This window comes from Lepisosteus oculatus, chromosome 10 (genome assembly GCF_040954835.1).
Source record: "Lepisosteus oculatus isolate fLepOcu1 chromosome 10, fLepOcu1.hap2, whole genome shotgun sequence".
Taxonomy (NCBI): Eukaryota; Metazoa; Chordata; class Actinopteri; order Semionotiformes; family Lepisosteidae; genus Lepisosteus; species Lepisosteus oculatus.
The window spans coordinates 25,664,587-25,684,893 of NC_090705.1; the positions used below are offsets into that span (position 1 = coordinate 25,664,587).

The window sequence follows — 20,307 nt, forward strand, 5'->3', positions numbered from 1 at the left end:
CATCGTAAATTGCAAAAATGCACTTGGAATCTGTCCAAGCCCTCCTACGAAAATTATTTAAACTGCGACACTGATTATTCATCTCTAAATAAACTTTATTTTATATAGCGTTTTAAGCGAATAGGTAATTAGATCGCTCATAAACCTAATCGCTTTTTCCACATAAACACAGCGTTATTGCTCTCTGAAAATGCTTTTCCTTTATATTTAGGCTCAGATTTCAACTATAGATCGTATTATTATAAACTTTCTTGAAAAAATGTATTTTATGTAAACCATGTTTGCTATTAATTCATTTAGGACTAAAATCCGTTCATTGTCTTCCAATCGAGTCGAGTTGACATTGGAAGCTTGCCACTCCCGGACTGTTTAACCAACGCATTAGCATGTTAAAGCGATTCTATTGAGGAGCCCAGCTACCACTTAACACTGTACTTCCTACTTTGGAATTACCTGTGAAACCGGTTTAATTCGTCACAGCCAGCCAGGGGGTTGAGTAAAGTAGAAGCAGGCGAGATTTCCAGCAAAAGACACCTCCCCCCCCCCTCAAAAACCCAGTAAGCAGTAATGCTTTAAGTTGAAAATCGAGGTAGATTTTGAGGATGATAAAGAGGATAAACTGGGATGGGAGGAGGGATTGGTTTTGCATAAGGGGCGGGATTGTGATAATTGGAGGAATTTGCGAGAGTATAATGGTTTGATATATTTGATTTTGTATTGTGGTCGTTATCTATGTTTTTGGTTGGTATTATGTTTATATGGTTGTTTTTGTTGGTTGGTTGTTATTATGGTTATTAATAATACGATCTATAGTTGAAATCTGAGCCTAAATAAAAAGAAAAAGCAAGTGATTAGGTTAATGAGCAATCTAATGACTTATTCATTTAAAACGCTATATAAAATAAAGTTTATTATTAAGTTGCTAGACAGAGCGGTGAACATTATTATGCATAAGACAAAGATAACAAAATCTGTGTACGCTGTAAGGTTTTTACTTCTTAAACTTTTAAAATACACGTTTCGAACAGAAAGAAATCCTCTTCCTGGTACAGTACTGTATGTATAGCAAACCAATCAGAGGGGTGTCAGATGGTGTCAGCCAATCACCATTCTGAAGCCCTACCATAATCTCGCTATGGGGAGACCCCAGAATTCTGTCCCATAGTTTAGACAGATGATAGATACATTTATTGATCCTGTGAGGGAAATAAAGTAAATCATTTTCATTTTAGGAAATTATTAAACGCTCGGTTAAAAGCAAAGGAGATTGTCTGTTATAGTGGACATAAAAACAAGAGTTTGCTGGCATTATATCCTAGAAGACACAGACCAGGAGAATGCCCGCAGCGTAAAAGAAAATGCCGGATGAACTGGGCGTTTGCCCAGCGTAGTTATAGTGGACATAAAAACAAGAGTTCGCTGGCATTATATAATTATACGAATTACATGAATATAATTATATCTTATTAATTTCTTGAGATACGCGATTCTTTTAATACAGTCTTTGCTGTGCTCTAGAGGGTCCTTGTGATATTTCAAGCTCTTGGTGAATGATAAGTGTCGCAGTTTAAATCATTTTCGTAGTTAGAAATTATGGAACGCTCTGTTAAAAGCAAGGGAGTTTTTATGTCCGTTGCAGTTCTTTTGAAACTGAACTTGTTTGAATTGACTGAGCTCCGTGCTGTACCACACAATGTCTGTTTTTTTTTGTGCTGTCCTACTGTACTTCCTACTTTGAAAATACCTGTGAAACCGGTTTAATTCGTCACAGCCAGCCCTCCCACAGAGAGGGGGGTTGTACTTGTTAATGTCTTAGCACAAAGCAGAAACTTCTTGGAAAGATTACAGATTTTAATCATCTTTTTTCTGAACCAGGGAAAATGTGATCATGTTTCTCTATAACAATAATAAAAAAACTTTATTTTACATATCACCTTTAAAAGTGGCATCTCAAAACAATAGAGTAGATGTAAACCACAGATTACAAAGTAAATACCCAGACAAAAGCAAACGCGTTTTTAATAAGATGCTTTTATTCGTTCATAATCTGACGATCTCAGGAAGACTAATGGGGGTCTGGCTTTTTTTCTGGAAAACCATAACTCTGGTCTTGTCCAGATTGACTGTCAGCGCCCAGGTCTGACAGTGCTGCTCCAGCCTCTGTTCTGTGGGCGACAGCAGGACCAGTTCGTCTGCAAAGAGGAGGAACTCGATTTCTGTAATTAATGCAGATCAGTAAATCAAGGGACAAAACAGTTATTGCGCCCGGCTCCTCAATGGGCTTCGACGTGCTAATGCGTTGGTTTAACAGTCCGGGTGTGGCAATGTTTTTTATTATTGTTATAGAGAAACATGATCAGATTTTCCTCGGTTCAGAAAAAAAGATCTGAAGTACTGTACCGTATACTAGTTTGTCACTCTTCTCATCCCCTCTTTGCTAAATGGCTTTTGAGTCACATGAAGACAGAGGTGAAACAGCCCTACACAGCCTTGTCGCAGTACACGAATATAATTATATCTTATTAATTTCTTGAGATACGCGATTCTTTTAATACAGTCTTTGCTGTGCTCTAGAGGGTCCTTGTGATATTTCGAGCTCTTGGTGAATGATAAGTGTCGCAGTTTAAATCATTTTCGTAGTTAGAAATTATGGAACGCTCTGTTAAAAGCAAGGGAGTTTTTATGTCCGTTGCAGTTCTTTTGCAACATGAATATAACTATATCGTTATTAATTTCTTGAGATACGCGATTCCATATTATATTCCCTTTTAATCAAATTCTAAAAGTATGCTTGTTGACTCCGGTATCACGTTAGTTAAAGACTTCGATGCTTACAATGTTTAGGGAGAAATGGAATACTGATGTGTATGTTTTCTTTAAAGTACCGAGACCAGCCATATACTGTATGTTTAAGTTCCAAAATTAATATAGTTTATGGACTTCACACGCGTTGCAGTATGTTCCTATTCTTTTTATGCTCAGGCACTAAGATTTCCCTTCAGAGGTAAAATTCCATATAAATATTAAATACTACAATGGACACAGTAAAGACGTTTACTGTAAATCTTTCTACGACAGACCGCGCACTTTGAATGGCTGCATCTGTATGTCTCTTTTCTAGCATTTCATATATTGTTGATGTACAGATGCAGCCATTTAAAATGCGGGGTAAAACCCCATACCGCTCATAATTATCTGCAGAATAGCGTGGAATACCCCAGTATGTGATTGGCTGGCCAAAATGACCAACAGATTGCACTTCTGGTTGTTGGTTATTAGTGAAAATGATTGTTTCATTTAATGTCTTTACTGTGCATATTTAAATCTGCTTAATATTGAATATTAATATGGAATTTTACAACTACAGGGAAATTTTGGTGGCTGAGCATAAAAATAAGAGAAGCATAACATCTCTAAACATCATAAACTATATTAATTTAGGGATATAAATACATTATAAAACTGTTTATGGCTGGTAGTGGTAGTTTAAATAAAAACACACAACAGTATTCCACTTTCTTCATAAACATTTTAAGCATCAGTCTTTCATTCAGTTACTTACTGTGGTTATTTAGGAAATGTTTTAATGTGTTCCTTCTGACTATATTAAGTTTATATACTTTATAAAAAGTTATAATGTTTTAACCTTTTCTATGAAAATCATAATAAAAAAAGCATTATTTTTAGAATTTGATTAATAAAGAATATAATATGGAATCACGTATCTAAAGAAATTAATAATGATACTTAAGGATTTATTTATTTTCATATAGCTTAAAGTATTACCGTAGTCCAGATGTAAACATCTGTATCAATTTGACTCACTCACCCATGATTACTTGAAAACATTTTGCCTACCCATTTCAGCTATAACATAAGTTATCAACAGGTGTGTTGGTATAATGGCTTGCATGCTGGAGGTCAGTGGTTCAAACCTAACTCCCGGTATGGGTTTTCTTTTAACAGATAAACATTTCTTTGAAAAACTAAAATAGTAAATATTATGAACACTATATTGAGTTCTTTGGTATTTCTAAATATCACAACATGTTCAAAGTTAAAGTGATTTATTAATAACAACTAATATTTTCAAACCACTTGTATTTTAAAATTTTATTTTGTTCAGGTTGATTTGTCACCGTTTTCAGAACTTTCAATTTATTAAACGTCTATGTTTGAGACAGGGTGTTCCAGACCTCTGTTTAGTATCTGAAACTCCCTCTGTATTTCCTGTTTTCACACAGATAAGAATAAACTACATATGCAAATCTTTTCACAGGTGAAAAGATGTTCTGTGCTCAATAGCTCTTTTACTACAATGTTACATTTGTTACATTTGTTACGTTACATTTTTAATCATCAGTCAAAGCATTCTGAAGCCTGTCAAAATAAAAAAAAAATGTTACCGAATAGTATTGGTGAAACTGTTACCTGTCCTGGATAAAGTGGTGAGAAAATAGACAGGTGGATTTACATTGGTAAAAAATGTTCCAATTGTAATGCAATATGGAAGATATTATTAATAATAAATGACCTTGGATGGTCTGTAAGCTGAAGATTTATAGATGAGACACATTGAGTCTTTTATTTTCAGCTTGGAATTAGCTTTTTCCTACTACAGTATATTCCATTGCAGCCACTTTATGTAATGCAGCCCCATACTTCTCACAAAGGCTAAAAGTGTTACACTCCGCTGTGTTTGTTATGTAGAATAGACAGTTCTGCCCAAGGGATGGGAACGAACTTTCAGTAGCATGTTGTGTTGTCACTGTTGCTCTTTAACATTTGACAACCAACAATCAAATGTCCTGATTTTTCTAAACACTCGTTTTTCCAAACTATAGTTTTAAAACTTCAACAAAGACCTGCCACATGCATATAGTGCAATATTGTATACTTTAAAGCCACTACAGTATAGCTTTTGGGAAATACATTTATTTGTCCTGCATCAAAGTTGAACTCGTTCAGATCGCCCTACATTACAAACTCTGAGGGTTTCACTGCCTATTGCAACAGTATCGACAGCAATGTAGTTAAAAGGAACATGTAAAAATGTTTCAAAATGTTTCCTGGGAGGAAGAGCCGTTTTTGTGTTCTCCCTAAGCTTGTTGAGCGCAGTCATAGACATGCTTGTCATAGACATTCAGGAAAGGGGTTGAATTAAGTAATGTCAAGTGCAATAATTCAGTGATCACTGATTAAACAGCTTAAAAATCAAATCAAAATGGATTTATCAAATGCACAACAATACATTGTGCAACAGTAATAGCTGACAATGAAATATATTTTTTGCAAGTTCGGCGGGTGGATCAAAAATTTAAATTAAGGACTCAGCAGCTGTCAGGTTGAGCTCAGTGTATATTTTGTCACAGAGTTGCAATATGTTAACAGTGACAATAGGTTTTTATAAATGACCCATTTCAAGAAGAAGATTTTCAGAATAATTATAAATCAAGTAGGACAGAGAAAGCACAGAAAATAGGTAGTTAGATTGATCAGATCCAGAGATCCAGAGAAGAGGAAAGGCTGACTCCATAAACCAGCACTATACAATAATTTATCCTCAATGAGATCCTGCCATCTCAAAGTGGGTTTCTATCACTGTGTATACAGTAGTTACACAGTTCCTTTAGTTCCATTCATTTTCTAATCTCCTTATCCTTTACAGAGTAGCTGGAGTCTATCCCTGCAAGAAACTGATGCACGGCAGGATATACCCTGGACATAGTGTCAGTCCATCACAGGGCAGACAAACAGACACAAACCCACACTTAAACCAGGGTCAGTATTAACCTACCATTATGTTTTGGACTGCAAGAGGAAATTTGATTACCTGGAGAAAATCCACATGAACCCAGAGAAAATATGCAAACTCCACACATACAGTACAATACCTCAGGAATTGAACCTAGAGCCTCAGCACAGCCTCACTGCACCACCATTAAAAATGGATGGATATCTTAGTCATCTTTCTAGTTCAAAGATTTCCATGCATAATTTAATTTTGAAAGCCTCTGAGACATGTGGTGCTACTGTTGTATTGATGAAAGAACAAACAAACATACAAAAGGCATGCTAACCATTGTGTCATCCGATTCTTTAGTTAATATATTTATTTTTTACGATTACGATTGTTACGATTGTTATTAATTGTTGATTATTAGCAAACTATTTTAAACAATATTTTAAAACCCTATTTTTTCTTTATTAATTTTGTATTTTACTTATTATTCTATAGTCATGTACATTTGAACAATGATTTGTAAATTAATATTTTTACAAGATGCTGAAAAAGTGCAACAATTTATGAGTGCTAATTTTAATATTATTGATTATTAATCGTTTATGTTCACACCTGACTTTCTTATTTAGATGTATTGAAAATGTTGAACTAAGTGTGCCATAACATTCAGAAATACAATCGAGAATAGTTTTGTGGCATTTGTATAGATGACACTTTGATAACATGTATTTTAATAAATCAAAACACTTACAATCTAATCTTTCCAAGTGTGATGCCATTAGGAAGTACAATATGCTCCTGCTTTGTTTAAGGATTGTATGAAACATAAATCTAAATGGTGAGAAAGCTATGCTTAAAGTTAATTAAGTGACTAAGAAGACAAAGATAATTGTTTACGCTGTTTAATTAAAAAAAAAAGTGATAAATGCAGACGCAATTGGTGCCATTTGCACTCTGTGCTTTAGAAAGCTTGCGCATGTTGTACTGCTCCTCCTCCCTCTCTCGGTGCCGCCCCCCCCTCTGATGGAACGCAGTGGGCAGTGTGATATTTTCACAGCCTCTGATTGGGAAAAAAGACCTACTGATTTGTCCTACAAAACAAGAAGAGAAGAGAATGTGATTTTTTTCTGTATGAAATGTGTATTGTGTTTATGAAATTCAAGTATTTCAAACGGTTAATTATAAAGTAAAAATCTTACAGTGTACACAAAGATTCTAAGATGATCATGAGGAAGAAAAATCACCCATTTTTCGCACATAAAAAGTGTTCTTTTAACTATCTAAACCAGTTTTTTACGGCTTTTAAAGTCATGCAATGTTTTAGGCAGGAACACTTCATCGAATCTTATTTTTTATTTCGTTTTTAAAAATTAAAAGAATTGTTTGCCAATCGTGTTGATAAGCTGTTCTCCGATTACTGGCAATTGTAAAAAATAACCCTTCCCCCCTCCCTCATTTAATTGAAATATTTTCATGAAGAAATCCTTAAACACAAAACCATCACGTATAATAATTCGTCCAGCTTGTTCTCTGTTGAATGATGCTGACAGACCGAGTTCAATTCCAATTACTATATAGTACAGTTTAAACTGTTTTTGAAATTCAAAGTTACTGTAAATTGTTGGCTGATTACTGGCTGCTGACATTTGTATTAAGACAAAATATAGATTTTCTCAATGTAAATTTCTCGGATGTAAACCTGAAAGAGACACATCATGTTCACAATAAACTATAATAGTGGACTATTTTTATGCATTCAGCTATAGGAGAAACAAACCGAAAGTAATGCTCATATCGCGCTTTGAACCACCTAAGTGCAGCTCACTACATTACAGTGCTCATTACCACTACAAGGACAATAGAAGATTTGTTTTTTTAAAGAAACAGTTGTCAAAATGTTTCCAAAACGTCTTCTTGTGATACTTTAGCTGCTTGGTTACATGATTAAATATCAATTTAATCATGTATGTTCACATGCTGTTAAATCACTACAACATTTATCTTTTTACAATAACAGCAAGTGGTGTTCTTACTACATATTCTTAGAAAAGGATCAAACTTTATAACTTTTTATGAAGTACAGAATATAAGCTTAATAATGTTAGAACAAGCACATTAAAACCAGAACCCACTGTAAGTTACCAAGTTAAAGACTTTGATGCATAATATATTTATACATAATTAAATTATTAATGAAGAAGGTGGAAGTGTGAACTTTTGTCCAACTGAGCAATCTTGCTTTTATAAAATATACCAACTTTTTAATGTTTAACATGCTGTAATACACAGTTCAAAATTATTAAAAGTCTAAGCAGTATACACCTTAAGTTCTTAGATGGAAAAAGATTGTCTCTCAGCAGGGACCAGCACTCGAAAACGGGTGTTTTTTGGTGACAGCTCAAATGCTGTAAATGAGACATTGAACTTTATTAGCTCCACCTGGCAGTTTTACAAGGTACTTCCGGATACTATTATCCTATTTAAAAAAACATGCTGTATGTTGTGGTATGTTGCGCTTTGTCAACCATGTTTTAACGCAGCGTACCTCGCTCATATTGAATGGCTGGATCTGTAGATTTCTGTTCAAATATTTATGCAGAAGTATGTGCATAAAAAGATTAAAAACACATCTCAAAAACAAAAGGTTTGGATGATGTGTTTAGTTTAAATCTTGAAATATCAACTGACTGGAAAGTCAATATTCTGTGTCTACTGGACATTAAGTGATTTGTTAAATTGTTAAATTATTTTCTTTGCATAACTTAATTAAAACTGCCATGCAAAATAAATGACTCACCACTGTCACTGAGTTTCCTTGTGTGCCCTGTGTGCCCTGGCAGGCTGTGGCCATCAGATTCTTCAGGCACTTCAGCCAAGTCAGTTGTCTGTCAGGATAAAAAGAAAAATATCAGTCTGAGAAAGCACAGAAAACACTAATTCTCAGGTTTCCAGATTTAAGAGTCTGCAAAGATGTGATACTTGTTTTCTGCTCGTATACTGTACTTTAACCTGTTCATTCAAAGAAAAATAAGCTTTTCCTCCTTTGCATTGACTCAAATTAAAATTCACATACTCTCTGACCTGAGTAAATGATCATGTATATTATCCTGTACTAACAAAGTATTGATCAGTAATATGACAATGTATAAAAAATACTTTATGTGCCCTATATTCAAAACAAGTTACAAACATGAACAAGAAACACAAATTATACAAGGATAACATGTATTTTAACATTGAAAGTCATAAATAGGAACATTAGTAATAAAAAATAATGATAAACAGAATATGTTACTTCAAAATTATAGCAAATCATAACTTACAAATTACTGCATTGAAACCTTTGTAGAAAGGAATTGATACATAAATACATATTTAAGTAAGAAATTATTACACTTAATAAGTGGAATTGAGGCTGATGTGAGATTGGTAAGGCTGAGTAGATGGGAAAGGTTTATAAAAATGTTCAGAAATCAATTCACCTAAATTAAGGGAGGCAAGTTCATCAATTACATTTTCATACAATAGTAGTCCACCCACTGCATGATTGATGCTCATGATGGCCAGTCCACTGAGGCAGTCTTGTGCCATGCCTGAACTCAGGTATGTTTTTTTAATCATGTTGAGTTCTGAAAAACTCCCCTTTGCTTCTGTTACATGGATCTAACCAAATAAAATACCAAATGCATTTGCACTTGCCTAGTGTGCCTGTGTCCAGGGATGGCCCCGTAGGGGTCTGTATGCACTGTCATATTTCAGCTGACTAGTACATATGAAGTGAACAGTTAAAATTGTTTGTATTATCTATTAATAATTAATGTCATTTATATTTCAAGACCAGTGAAAATATGGAATGCCTTGTCAGTAGTTCAGGCTGTTACGGTAGTGTGAGGCAGCAAATCCACTGAACTAATATTTTTAGTAAAACAATTTTTTTAACACAACCAGCCATTCAATATAAAACACCTCCAAGAGTGCCATGTTCTAGGGCTTATAATTTCTTATTAATATATACAGTTAATTCACATATCTATCTCAATTAATGGAGTTTTTGTTATAGAGTATAGTGAAATCCCCCTACTGCACTCAGCTGAGCACTTCACCCACCCAGGTAAAAGTATTTAAAATGAAATTCTAATTTATAACTTCAATAATTGTAATAATTCAGTTCACAATTAAACTGCTCTTACTAATGTTGAGTAATCCAAACACTTTGCTATCATAACCAAGTTAACATTGTTGTAGTTGTCAGGTGTACAGCACCTCGGGGAAACAATAGCACATTTGTACAGCACAGGTAATGTATAGCATTATGTCCATACTCAAAGAAAAGAGCTCTTGCATAAACTTTTAGTTTGGTCATTGTTTTATCTTTCATTTGAGAAAAATGTTACAGTGAGTACCACAGGGGTTTATATTAAGACCACTGCTGTTTTTAATTTGTATTTGACTCTGGTATAGTTGATAATGTAATTGGCAGATCAATGGAAGGAAATATTATAAGCAAAGACATTTCAAAAAGATGAAGATGAAATTAAAGATAGGGCAAACACCTTCCAGACAGTGTTATATGAAGAGAAGAGTAGAATATTACATGCAGATAACAAGAACGTAAACTAGAAATATAAATAGGAAAACACTGTGCTTGAAGAAACCACTGACAAAAAAAGTGTTTATGCTAACACATCACTTACATCTCATCTCATTTTCTGTCTGATTATTCCTGGTGAGGGTCAAAGTTAAAACAGGTTGAGCAAAGCAGACCAGATTTCCCTTTTCCAAAGCAACAGTCTCCTATTAAGGGACTCCCCTGCATTCCCGGGTAAGCTGAGAGATATAATTCCTTCAGCATGTCCTGGATCTGCCCCAGGGTCTCTTCCCAGTGCACTGGAGTTGCCCTGGGGTCATCCTTACCAGATGCCCAAGCCACTTCAATGGGCTTCTCTCAAACTGTAGGAACATAAACTCTACTCCAAGATCCTCCCAGATAGTTGAGCTCCTCACCCTGTCATGGAGTGAAAGCCCAGCAGCCCGAAGGAGAAACCTAATTCGCACCAATTATATCTGTGATCGCATTTTAGTCACCACTCAAAGCTTGTGACCATAGCTGAAGTTTGCAACATAGATTAACCAGAAGACTGAGAGCTTTGTCCAAAAAACAGGTACTTTCCTAGAATGTCAGACAGGCTGAAAGAACTGAACAGTTTTAATATTGAACAGAAAATACTAAGAGGGGACCTGATTCAAGTATTCCAAATCCTCAAAGGCAAAACCAAAGGACTTCAGAAATAACAGTGAATTATGAATTGGACATAAGTGCAAACTGAAATGAATTCTATTTAAAAGTGAGAAGAGAAGGCACTTTTTTACACAAAAGATTGAAGGAGTCTGGAACAAACTACCCAGCCATGTATTTGAAGCCAATACCCTGTTTTATTTAAAGAAATGGTTGAATGAGATTAATTACTATTTACTAAAGAGGCTAGATCGAATGGATGGCCTCCTCCTCTTTATAAGTGTTCTTTATATCCTTATTCTTTAAAAAAACTACTAAACCAACATTACCATGCTGTGTTTAATTGTGGCACCCGCTGAAATGAATTTAGATATCAGTAGGAGATTTCTTGAAATATTACAGTGCCTAATGGATTCTGTGAGGTAAATAAGGGCAATTTTAGATCCAAAAGACAGTTGTGAATGCTTCCATGAATGTCTTAAAAGTGTTTCATTAGAGCAGGTGTTTCACATTCTAACACAAGTATTTTCCACCTCTGTCACCTCCTCCAACACACTGCATAATAAATTACAGCTAGTGACTTGCTCATTATACATCAGAATGAGTTATTAAGCAGAGATTAATAACTCAGGGAAGCCTGCTGTTACATCAATAAATAACTATTGATGTAATAAATCAGCCTTCACTGCTCTGGACTAAACAGTCACATTTGGGCCCAGGTTTCTATCCCACACATTTTTGGAGGGTTGGCAAGTACTGCTACCTCTGCACTGAATAATTCATCCACAGAGTAATATATAAAATTATATTAATTTTTTAATAGTTGTGAAAATATTTTTTTTCTCTGCTGTCAAATTCAGACTTATTTAAGATATCTTGCAGGTACATACTCAGCCTCAGGTTTATTTTTTCAGTGTTGAAAGTTTGGGTTCCTAAATTTGATCTACAGTACAAAACATTATGATATAATATTTTACCTTTGCCTATGTCCAAAATTCTGAGTGTGCCCAGATTGAAGCAGAAACATAAACCCAAGTAAACCCGGTTCTCTTTGTGTTTGTAAAAGTCTAGAGTCTCAAATTATAGCTATTAATGTTGTTGTTTTATCTACAACTACAGTGCTGTGAAAAATGTTTGTGAGCCTCCAACATAATTGTGGAAATTACAAATTGTTAACATGGCATCGTTTAATTGAAATATGGTTTAATTGAAACAATGGTTTGTATTTTATTTAATGGTTTTTTCTATAAATTATGAAAATGAAAAAAAATAGGAATCAGCCTAAACATCTCGTTTATGTTGCGCAATTAAGGGGTAATTAGAATCAAGTGGTTTCTGTAAATAATTGGGACAAACTCAAACAAGGATTAAGTGTGCGCATTCCTTTCCTAAATAATATTCTGAAATTTAGTGAGTTTGTTTTTTTGCCATACAGATTCTGAAATCAGAAGAGATTTCAACTGACCTCAGGAAAAGAGTAGTTAATACCCATTCATCTTGAAAAAGTTACAAATCCTTTCCTCTATAAAACAAAAATATTCAAGACCATAGTTACTACTCCCAAGACCAGCTGGCCTGCTAAAATGTTCCCAAGAAAAATCCTTCAGAACATCTTCCAGGAAGTTCAAAAGGACTCCACAGTAACATTTAACGATCTCTATGCCTCTTCTGCTATGACTGTTGTCTGTGTTCATGCCTCAGGAAAAGCCTGAACATGGGAGGATGGCCATTAAGAAACTAGCTTGCTCTCTAAAAAATAGTGTACTGTAATTGTGAGGAAGATTAATATATATTAAACTTTCATGAAGAAATCAATTTTCTATTATAGAAAGTTTTTTTCTAGATATAGAAAAGGGGGAGCAAATTTTATTCTTAAGGAACAAGCTTTGAATGTGATCCCGTATGAATATAAATTAGTTTGTAACCTTAAAAACTATGATTTAGAGCACAGCATACTACTGAATGTTTCTTCTTTTTCATGCTGACACAGATGAGTATAACTATACACTTCACTTACAGAGTTTCGATGTGGTGACTCAGAGCCACTGCCAGTGCTGGACCTCTTAGTCTTCTGTGCTAGAGAAGTTCCAAAGCGTAAGGTCTCATATACTGGGTCAACCTTACTGCCGCAGGCTGGGAGGAGGGAATATGAAGAAAGAGGTAAATTAGAACTGACAAGTGAGCAAGAAATTGCCTAGAGCAATCAGGCACGTATTTGTAATATAGGTCTGTGCATTCATTGAGAGTACAGGAAAAATCGATACCCACCAATAGGCATCACCTCTTTGATGCAGCCAAATTGCTCCTGGATGAGCAGTGGGGAGCTGTAGTAGCGACGAAATCCTTTTGGCTAATGAGGGAGAGAGGAAGAAGAGAACCACGTCAGTGATGAGATCAATACAGCAACATGGGCAATGTCCCGGCAGCTAAATACGTCTAAACACTCCATGTGTGGCCACATTCTCTTCCTACTCTTGCTCCCTTTACATACTTGCTTTTCCCTAGTAACTTCCATTTCTGCATTCTTTGTGTCTTTACAAACATTGATTAAAAATGCATGTTGATATACATTTGTAAATATTATCTAAGCAAAATGATCTTGAAAATCATTGAAAATGAAAATCTGGTATTTCTGAGAACTCATCAGTTATTTTATCATACCAAAGTCATACCAAAGTACACAGCAGCAATTTCTAAATTTCAGTAATTATGATAGTTTTTATACTTCATACAACAGGTTTGTCTTATAATAATATAGCCTTAACATGTAATCAGGTTAGAGAAGGACAGTTATTTATATACAACTGATAACTCCAATATTGTGAAAAGCTTTTATATTTGCTATAATATATGACTACACTTATTATAATGTTAGTAACTGAAATTTACCTGTCTTGTTGAGGAACTGCTTTTGTTCACAATGCACTTTGAAAAACAGTGGGCACACTGTTATTTTAATTTGGTTTTAATTAGTTAAATGAATGCATAAAGTTAAAACAGGTGCAACGTCTACTGTAAGGTAATCCTTTATTTGCACATAATTATCACATTAATTTATTTTCTTTTTTATTGAGGAACATAATATCCAATATTATTAACTAATATTAACCAATATCTTTAAAGTGATTAAACTGAGGGATTGACTGGACTTTGAGGTGGAATTCAATTTTCTTTTTAAAAGGGACTAGTAAAGCAAAAGATGGTTATGGTTTTGAAAATGCAATTAAGAGTCACATTGGGTTGTCAATGCAAAAAAAAATATTCCCTCAAAATGTATAAAGTACATTCCTCACATAAGAGATAGACAAAGAAAATGTTCAACTCAGTATAAACATCATATATAGTTTTGTTTATATATTAATAATCTTTTTTTAGTTAACCATACTGTACACTGTATATATTTATATTTAGGAACAAGTACGCATGCTGACGCAGCTACCCATCTGAACTATATTTATATTTAGTCAAACAGCATACTCTATGTAAACTGCACATCATCCATCCATTTTATTACCATTTAATCCATAAAGGGTTGTGGGGAAGGTGGAGTTTATCCTGGCAAGCAATGGACACAAAGCAGAATATACTCTGGATGGGAGGCTAGTCCATCGCAGGGCACACACAGACACAAACACCCCTACTCGTAAATCAGGGGCAATTTTCCCAGAAACCATTTAACCTACCAGTACAGTATGTCCTTGGTTTGTGGGAGAAAACCCATGTGAACATCGAGAGAACATACCACCAGTTGGGCAGGGCTTTTATTAACATCCTGTTTTCCCTCTTTTATGAAGGGTGATAGTCAAACTTAAAATGTCATTTCTTTCATGTGAGTGGGCTTATTTGAGAATCAATAACAATGTTTACACATCATCTACAATTACAATAGGATACATTTAAAATATCTCTGCTAATTTTATATTGTCTCAATAATTAAAATAGAAACATTTCATTAATACATGTTTTAACAATAGGAATACAAAAAAAAAGTTTTTCACCCAGACTGATTAATAGGAACTGTTCTTTTTTACTTTGTTTCAAATTTGATCAATTCAGAGGCATCACAGCGGTGTAATGGTTAGCATTTCTGCCTGGGGTTCTGGGTTCAGTTCCTGGAGTGCTATCTGTGTGGAGCTTGTATGTTTTCCCCTTGGGCATGTGGGTTTCTTCCAGTTCCACAGTCCAACTTTTAGGTTAATTGGCTTCTGGAAAAATTGGCTCTGGGGTGAGTGTGTGTTTCTCTACAGTATGTGTACCCTGCAATGGACTGGTGTCCTGTCCAGGGTATCCTGCCTTCCACATGTTTCTTTCTGGGATAGACTCCGGCATCCCCCATGACCCTGAATTGGATAAAGCAGTTAGAAAATGTATAGATTTTGGAACTGAAATCCCCCCTCCTTTTAAGGAAGATGGTGCCAATTACATTCAACTGTAAATGTTCTTCAGAATTTACTCAGATATCATTTTTACAAACAACCTTACATAACTGACTCTTCAAAACAAGGAAGAATACAAGTTTTAATTTGAAGCCCGTTTTCTTGTTGAACCGGTATAGTTGAAGACAAAAATATTTAACTTGCCGCCCTTCCATATTTTTTTCTATTTTTTATATTATACCTTGTGTATACAGAATGTTGTAACATTGAAAGGAAAGGTAGGCTGGACTATGGATCAAAACCAGATCACCACAAAGAATTTGGCCCACCTAATTTTGTTACTTGCTAGTAATTAAGGGATTCAAGAATCTCAACTTGTTTCTTTCTGGATTCCCACAGCCATTTATGTAAAAAAGTGCCTCCTGTGCTGAATTTTAAAGGCACTTTTCTTCTCTAGGTTCTACTTGAGTCACAAATGACAGGCCTATTATTACATTGCTTGGAAGGGTAGAGCATCCATATCAGTTTGCCAATCCTCAGCTTTAGCATGTCAACACTACTGTGGACAGTCTCCCACACAGAGAAGTACAGTCTCTCTGCTTTATGTCTGACATTAATACAACACTGGAGGGGTAGGCATTGCCTAGAGATAAGACAGGAAGCCTATTTAACTAATACAGGACTCCCAATCTTGGTCCTGTAGGCCCACAGACCGTCTGGGATTTAGCAGAGCTTTGTTACACAGTTGGACCCTTAAATGACTTCATAACAGAATTAATTCAAACTGTTCGGCTATTTTCAGCTCTTAAAAATATTGGAGGTTGTCTTTTAACTATTACAATTCATAATGTAAGTAAAATACATTTCTAAATTTCTGAACAGAATTCTAAACAGAAAAATATTACAATCAAGCAACTTGTCAGTTCAATTAAAGCTTCAATTAGGTAATAAAGATCAGCTGGAATGAAAACCATTAAGTGTGTGTGCCTTCAGGACTAGGATTCAATAGACCTAGATTACATAGCCAAGGAGTTATTGATTGCTACTGTATGTGCACCTAGCCTCTCCACGTCTGTACCTGGACTCTACATGTTACAACCTTTTTATGTTCTCAAAATTAATTTAAAATATACAGTATCACAGTTTTAAAAGCACCACTAGAATGTAGACAAGGTATTATAGGACAAAAGGATTTTTCTTTTAAAAATCCACAAATTCTATAGAAAAAGCACATCAAACAGTAGTCAAAGAACAAATTTATGCATGCATTTAAAGAAATATAACTACAAATAGATTTGAGGTCTATGGGGAATACTATTGTTTATTATCAACACTGCACTTTATTTACCATTTCTGAAATACAACCATATCACAGAATTGCTAATCTTCAAATCATATTGTATAAGGAAACAACACAGCTTGTTTGCTTCTATTTTTTTCATCAGTAATGTAATGTGACTAGGGATGTGTATTGCACAGGTCTCAAAACCACACTTTTTCCTAGTGGCACCTGACCTCTATGTGGAAATTTGCAGCAGGCATGCCAAGAGATATGATATATGACTTATTTTTTGCTTTTTTCTCTTAGTGTGAAGCTTGGAAATGTCTGTTCTTGCTTGGTTGTGACTATCAATCCCCTGGAGTACCACTGAAGACAGCTAAACGACAGACGAGATCTGGCATGTCGAAGAATATTTTCCTAGCTTCTTCATTAAAAATGCATGAACACATTCAGCATACAGAAGAAGCATGAGGATAAATTTGTTACTTGGTACAGGAATAAAGAAAAAAATGAAACACAAACTGAATAGAATTATGAATTCAACATAAAAAAGAAAAAAACAATGTAACAGTCATTGTATTTGATGAAAACAAAGAGGATTAATTATATACTGAGGTTAATATGTGCTTTGGTATTTGGTACTTATGTAAAGCAACATAAAATTCAATTCACATCTATCCTTGGTCTCATAGTCACTAGAACAATACACTGTATTAGTGTCACATTATTTTATGTCTAACAATTAGAGGGCTGATTGGTGTAAAAGATTATTTTTAAAAAACACCTTAATGTGTGCTTATTAAGATGCTGAATATTACATTAGCTGGTTCTACAAAGAATGCCAAAATAAACAAGGTGACCCCACCACAGAATATCCTTTATGGCTCTTTCTTGATTTGTATTCCATCACCCAATTTAATCTCTATTATAAGAATAATCATCAATCATTCTCTTTAACTGGAAACAAAAACAGAAATACAACTCTTGCGTTCATTGAAAAATGCTCAGTATCTGATAGGGAGTAAGGAAAAGCCATCCTGTAATTAAACATTTCTCACATCAAACAATAGTTTTGTTCATGTAAAGACACAAAATATTTTTGGTTAAAGGTAAGAAACTTTTGTACTGTTAAGTTTCTATTTTGTGGGCTATCACTCAAGTCCATGTTTAAAAGATTTCTGCAATGTGGCTGATATGAAACAGCTGGTTTGAAAATCTGTTGTGCTAGGAAGGAAGCCTTACAAAGGATGGCAGCAGAACAAAACATCTAGTTATCATTGCTTTAAAAAATGCAGGAAAAAAAGAATGTCTTACCAACTTGCCCATGCATCGCTGCTGTCCAACGCCATCTGCACACTTGTGATGGATGCTCATTTTGCAGGCTTTGCAGCGCAGTCCATGTTTAGCATTGGTGCCTGACAAAAAACCCAGAGAAAATATAACTTTATGATTTATAATAATATTGTTAATAAAAGATTAATAACCGTTTTTGGTTAGTACTGCTGTAAACCCATTTAAGCACCTGTGGCAAAGTATGCTATAGATTACATTGTGTACACTATGACTAGAAAAACTGAAGAAAAATATAATTTAATTAAAATTATTAATACTTGACATGACTGTGAACAAAATATAGAGCATAGAAAGAACAAAGAAAAGCATATTACTAGAAATTAATACTAGGATGTAGTATTATCAAGTAAATAAGAAATATCTAGCCCTATATTCAAAAGTTACCAAACTCAAATCCTTACAGAAAGCAGAATGTATTAAGCTTTAACGTGTTTGAACATACTGTATGGTGCTAATAAGATAATTCATTTCACTCACTGAAACATTTAAAGTTCTCCTACAGTGTATTTACAACTTAACTGCCTCATTAAACTGTTCTTTGTTTTGCTATGGCACTATATATGCCACTATATGGCTCTATATTTCTTTGTTATTTCTGCTAATGTTGCAAATACAGTACAACCCAAATGCATCCCACTTACAACCAGTCATCTGATTTATCCCTTGCTCAGTAGGTTGGTATGCAGAACATTTTACATGGATTTCAGCTGGCTTGATATGCTCTTGTAGGTGTAATTAAAATATATGATTGATACTTTGACTCACAGTACAATCTGTAATGTAAAGACTGCTGCAAAAACATAACATGGTGAGCTGAGAGAGTGGGAAAACTGACAAAGAAGGAGCTTTGTGTACAGTATACAGTACGCAGAACGCAAATACTATCCTTGTAACTCAGTTGGAATCACACACAGGCTTATATACCCATATTGTGTTCTGGACATTACAATAGTTATGCATTTCTATGGTGCCAACCAATTAATTAATTGACTAATGCATATTGATCATTTTTGACTAACCCACTTTTGAATTTCCTCAGCATGTTTCCTTAGGACAGCAAAGCTAGACGTTCAAAAACTCTCACAACTCACAAAAAGCAGTACAAATGGCTAATGTGAGTTACACAACTACAATGCAATCATTACTCAGATACAGTAAGGTGATATGATAAATACCAAAATACAGGATTCACTGAAAAACAAAGAAGTCTGATGAAAACAAGAACTGACCTCCCAACTTCATGGTACTGCCTCCTTAAAACTACAGCTGAATAGATCTACCTTATGAAGCAGGAGGCAGACAGAGATACAGTACTGTGCCCTTAGATCATACTTGGTTGTACTGAATTCTAGAAACCTTTCTTGTCGAAGGACATATGAAAAGGCTAAGCTCTGCTAGTGAAACTGAGACAGCATGGTCAGGTGCTTCTTCTTAACTAAAAACCTTTTTATTTAGCTCCCTCTTTCCTGTTTTTTGTCTATCAACGTTCAATATCAGCACATATTCTTTTTGGATTTGTGTTTCTTTGGAAAATACAGAACTGTTGTGTCTTAAATTTAAATTTTAAAATACAACAGATAAAGAAATTTCTGTATCTGCGTTCTATCCATGCACAGACCTAAATAGGGATTTGTTGCCTGTAGGATTTGGATGTGATTCATGGCAAAGTCAGTAATAGCAGACCTGCCATTGTCTGTTTTCTGGATTACACAATATTTCCATTCTAATTGCTTCCATTGATACATAAGTCACAACCTTATTATTAAATGAAGAATAATGAGGCTTATTTGCGTGCAGATGTTATGTAACACAGGATCAAGTAAGAGAAAAAAACAACAGATATTAAATGCTAATTACCACATGACTTCACAATCTTGTGTGCCAGACATTAATTGGATACACTATATGGAATCTGAAATTTTTACACTACATACTGTATACTGTAGTCATTTAATTGCTTACACCATTTGAGACTCTCTGTACCTATACTTTCATAAATATGAGACTTATACCAATAAACAACTTCAGGAGGATTAAACAGAAAACTAGTGTCACATTAATATTAAGTAGACCAAAGCAGTAAAATAAATTTTGCCCAAAAAGTCTCAAAAGACAGCGGAATGAACTTAAGATAAATTTACTGGGACCAACACCTCAAGGATATTTACTGTTTACATGTACAGTAAATGATGTATCCAACTTGTATAAGGATTGTCAGGAGAAGAAGTACACTATACTATATTAATTATACAGTAATTTAAAATTTCCATTCGTTACAAATTTAATGGAGTAAACTGAAGTTCAGGAGGATGGTAAA

The 20,307-nt window shown here is 34.6% G+C and overlaps 1 protein-coding gene across 3 annotated transcripts in view; it reads right to left on the bottom strand.

Moving 5' to 3' along the window:
- The window catches only part of stac (SH3 and cysteine rich domain), a 90,888-nt gene that overhangs the window by 41,339 nt on the left and 29,242 nt on the right, over window positions 1-20,307 (bottom strand). For all 3 annotated transcript variants that reach the window (XR_011190717.1, XM_015357177.2, XM_015357178.2), the window contains exons 3-6: window positions 17,952-18,052; window positions 13,248-13,329; window positions 12,997-13,112; window positions 8,541-8,628 (exon numbers count right to left, since the gene is read on the bottom strand). Coding sequence is in view for 2 of the 3 variants with exons in the window: in XM_015357177.2 (XP_015212663.1) it covers window positions 8,541-8,628; window positions 12,997-13,112; window positions 13,248-13,329; window positions 17,952-18,052 (387 nt within the window). In the remaining variant the exon portion in view is untranslated. The remainder of the gene's footprint in view (window positions 1-8,540; window positions 8,629-12,996; window positions 13,113-13,247; window positions 13,330-17,951; window positions 18,053-20,307) is intronic.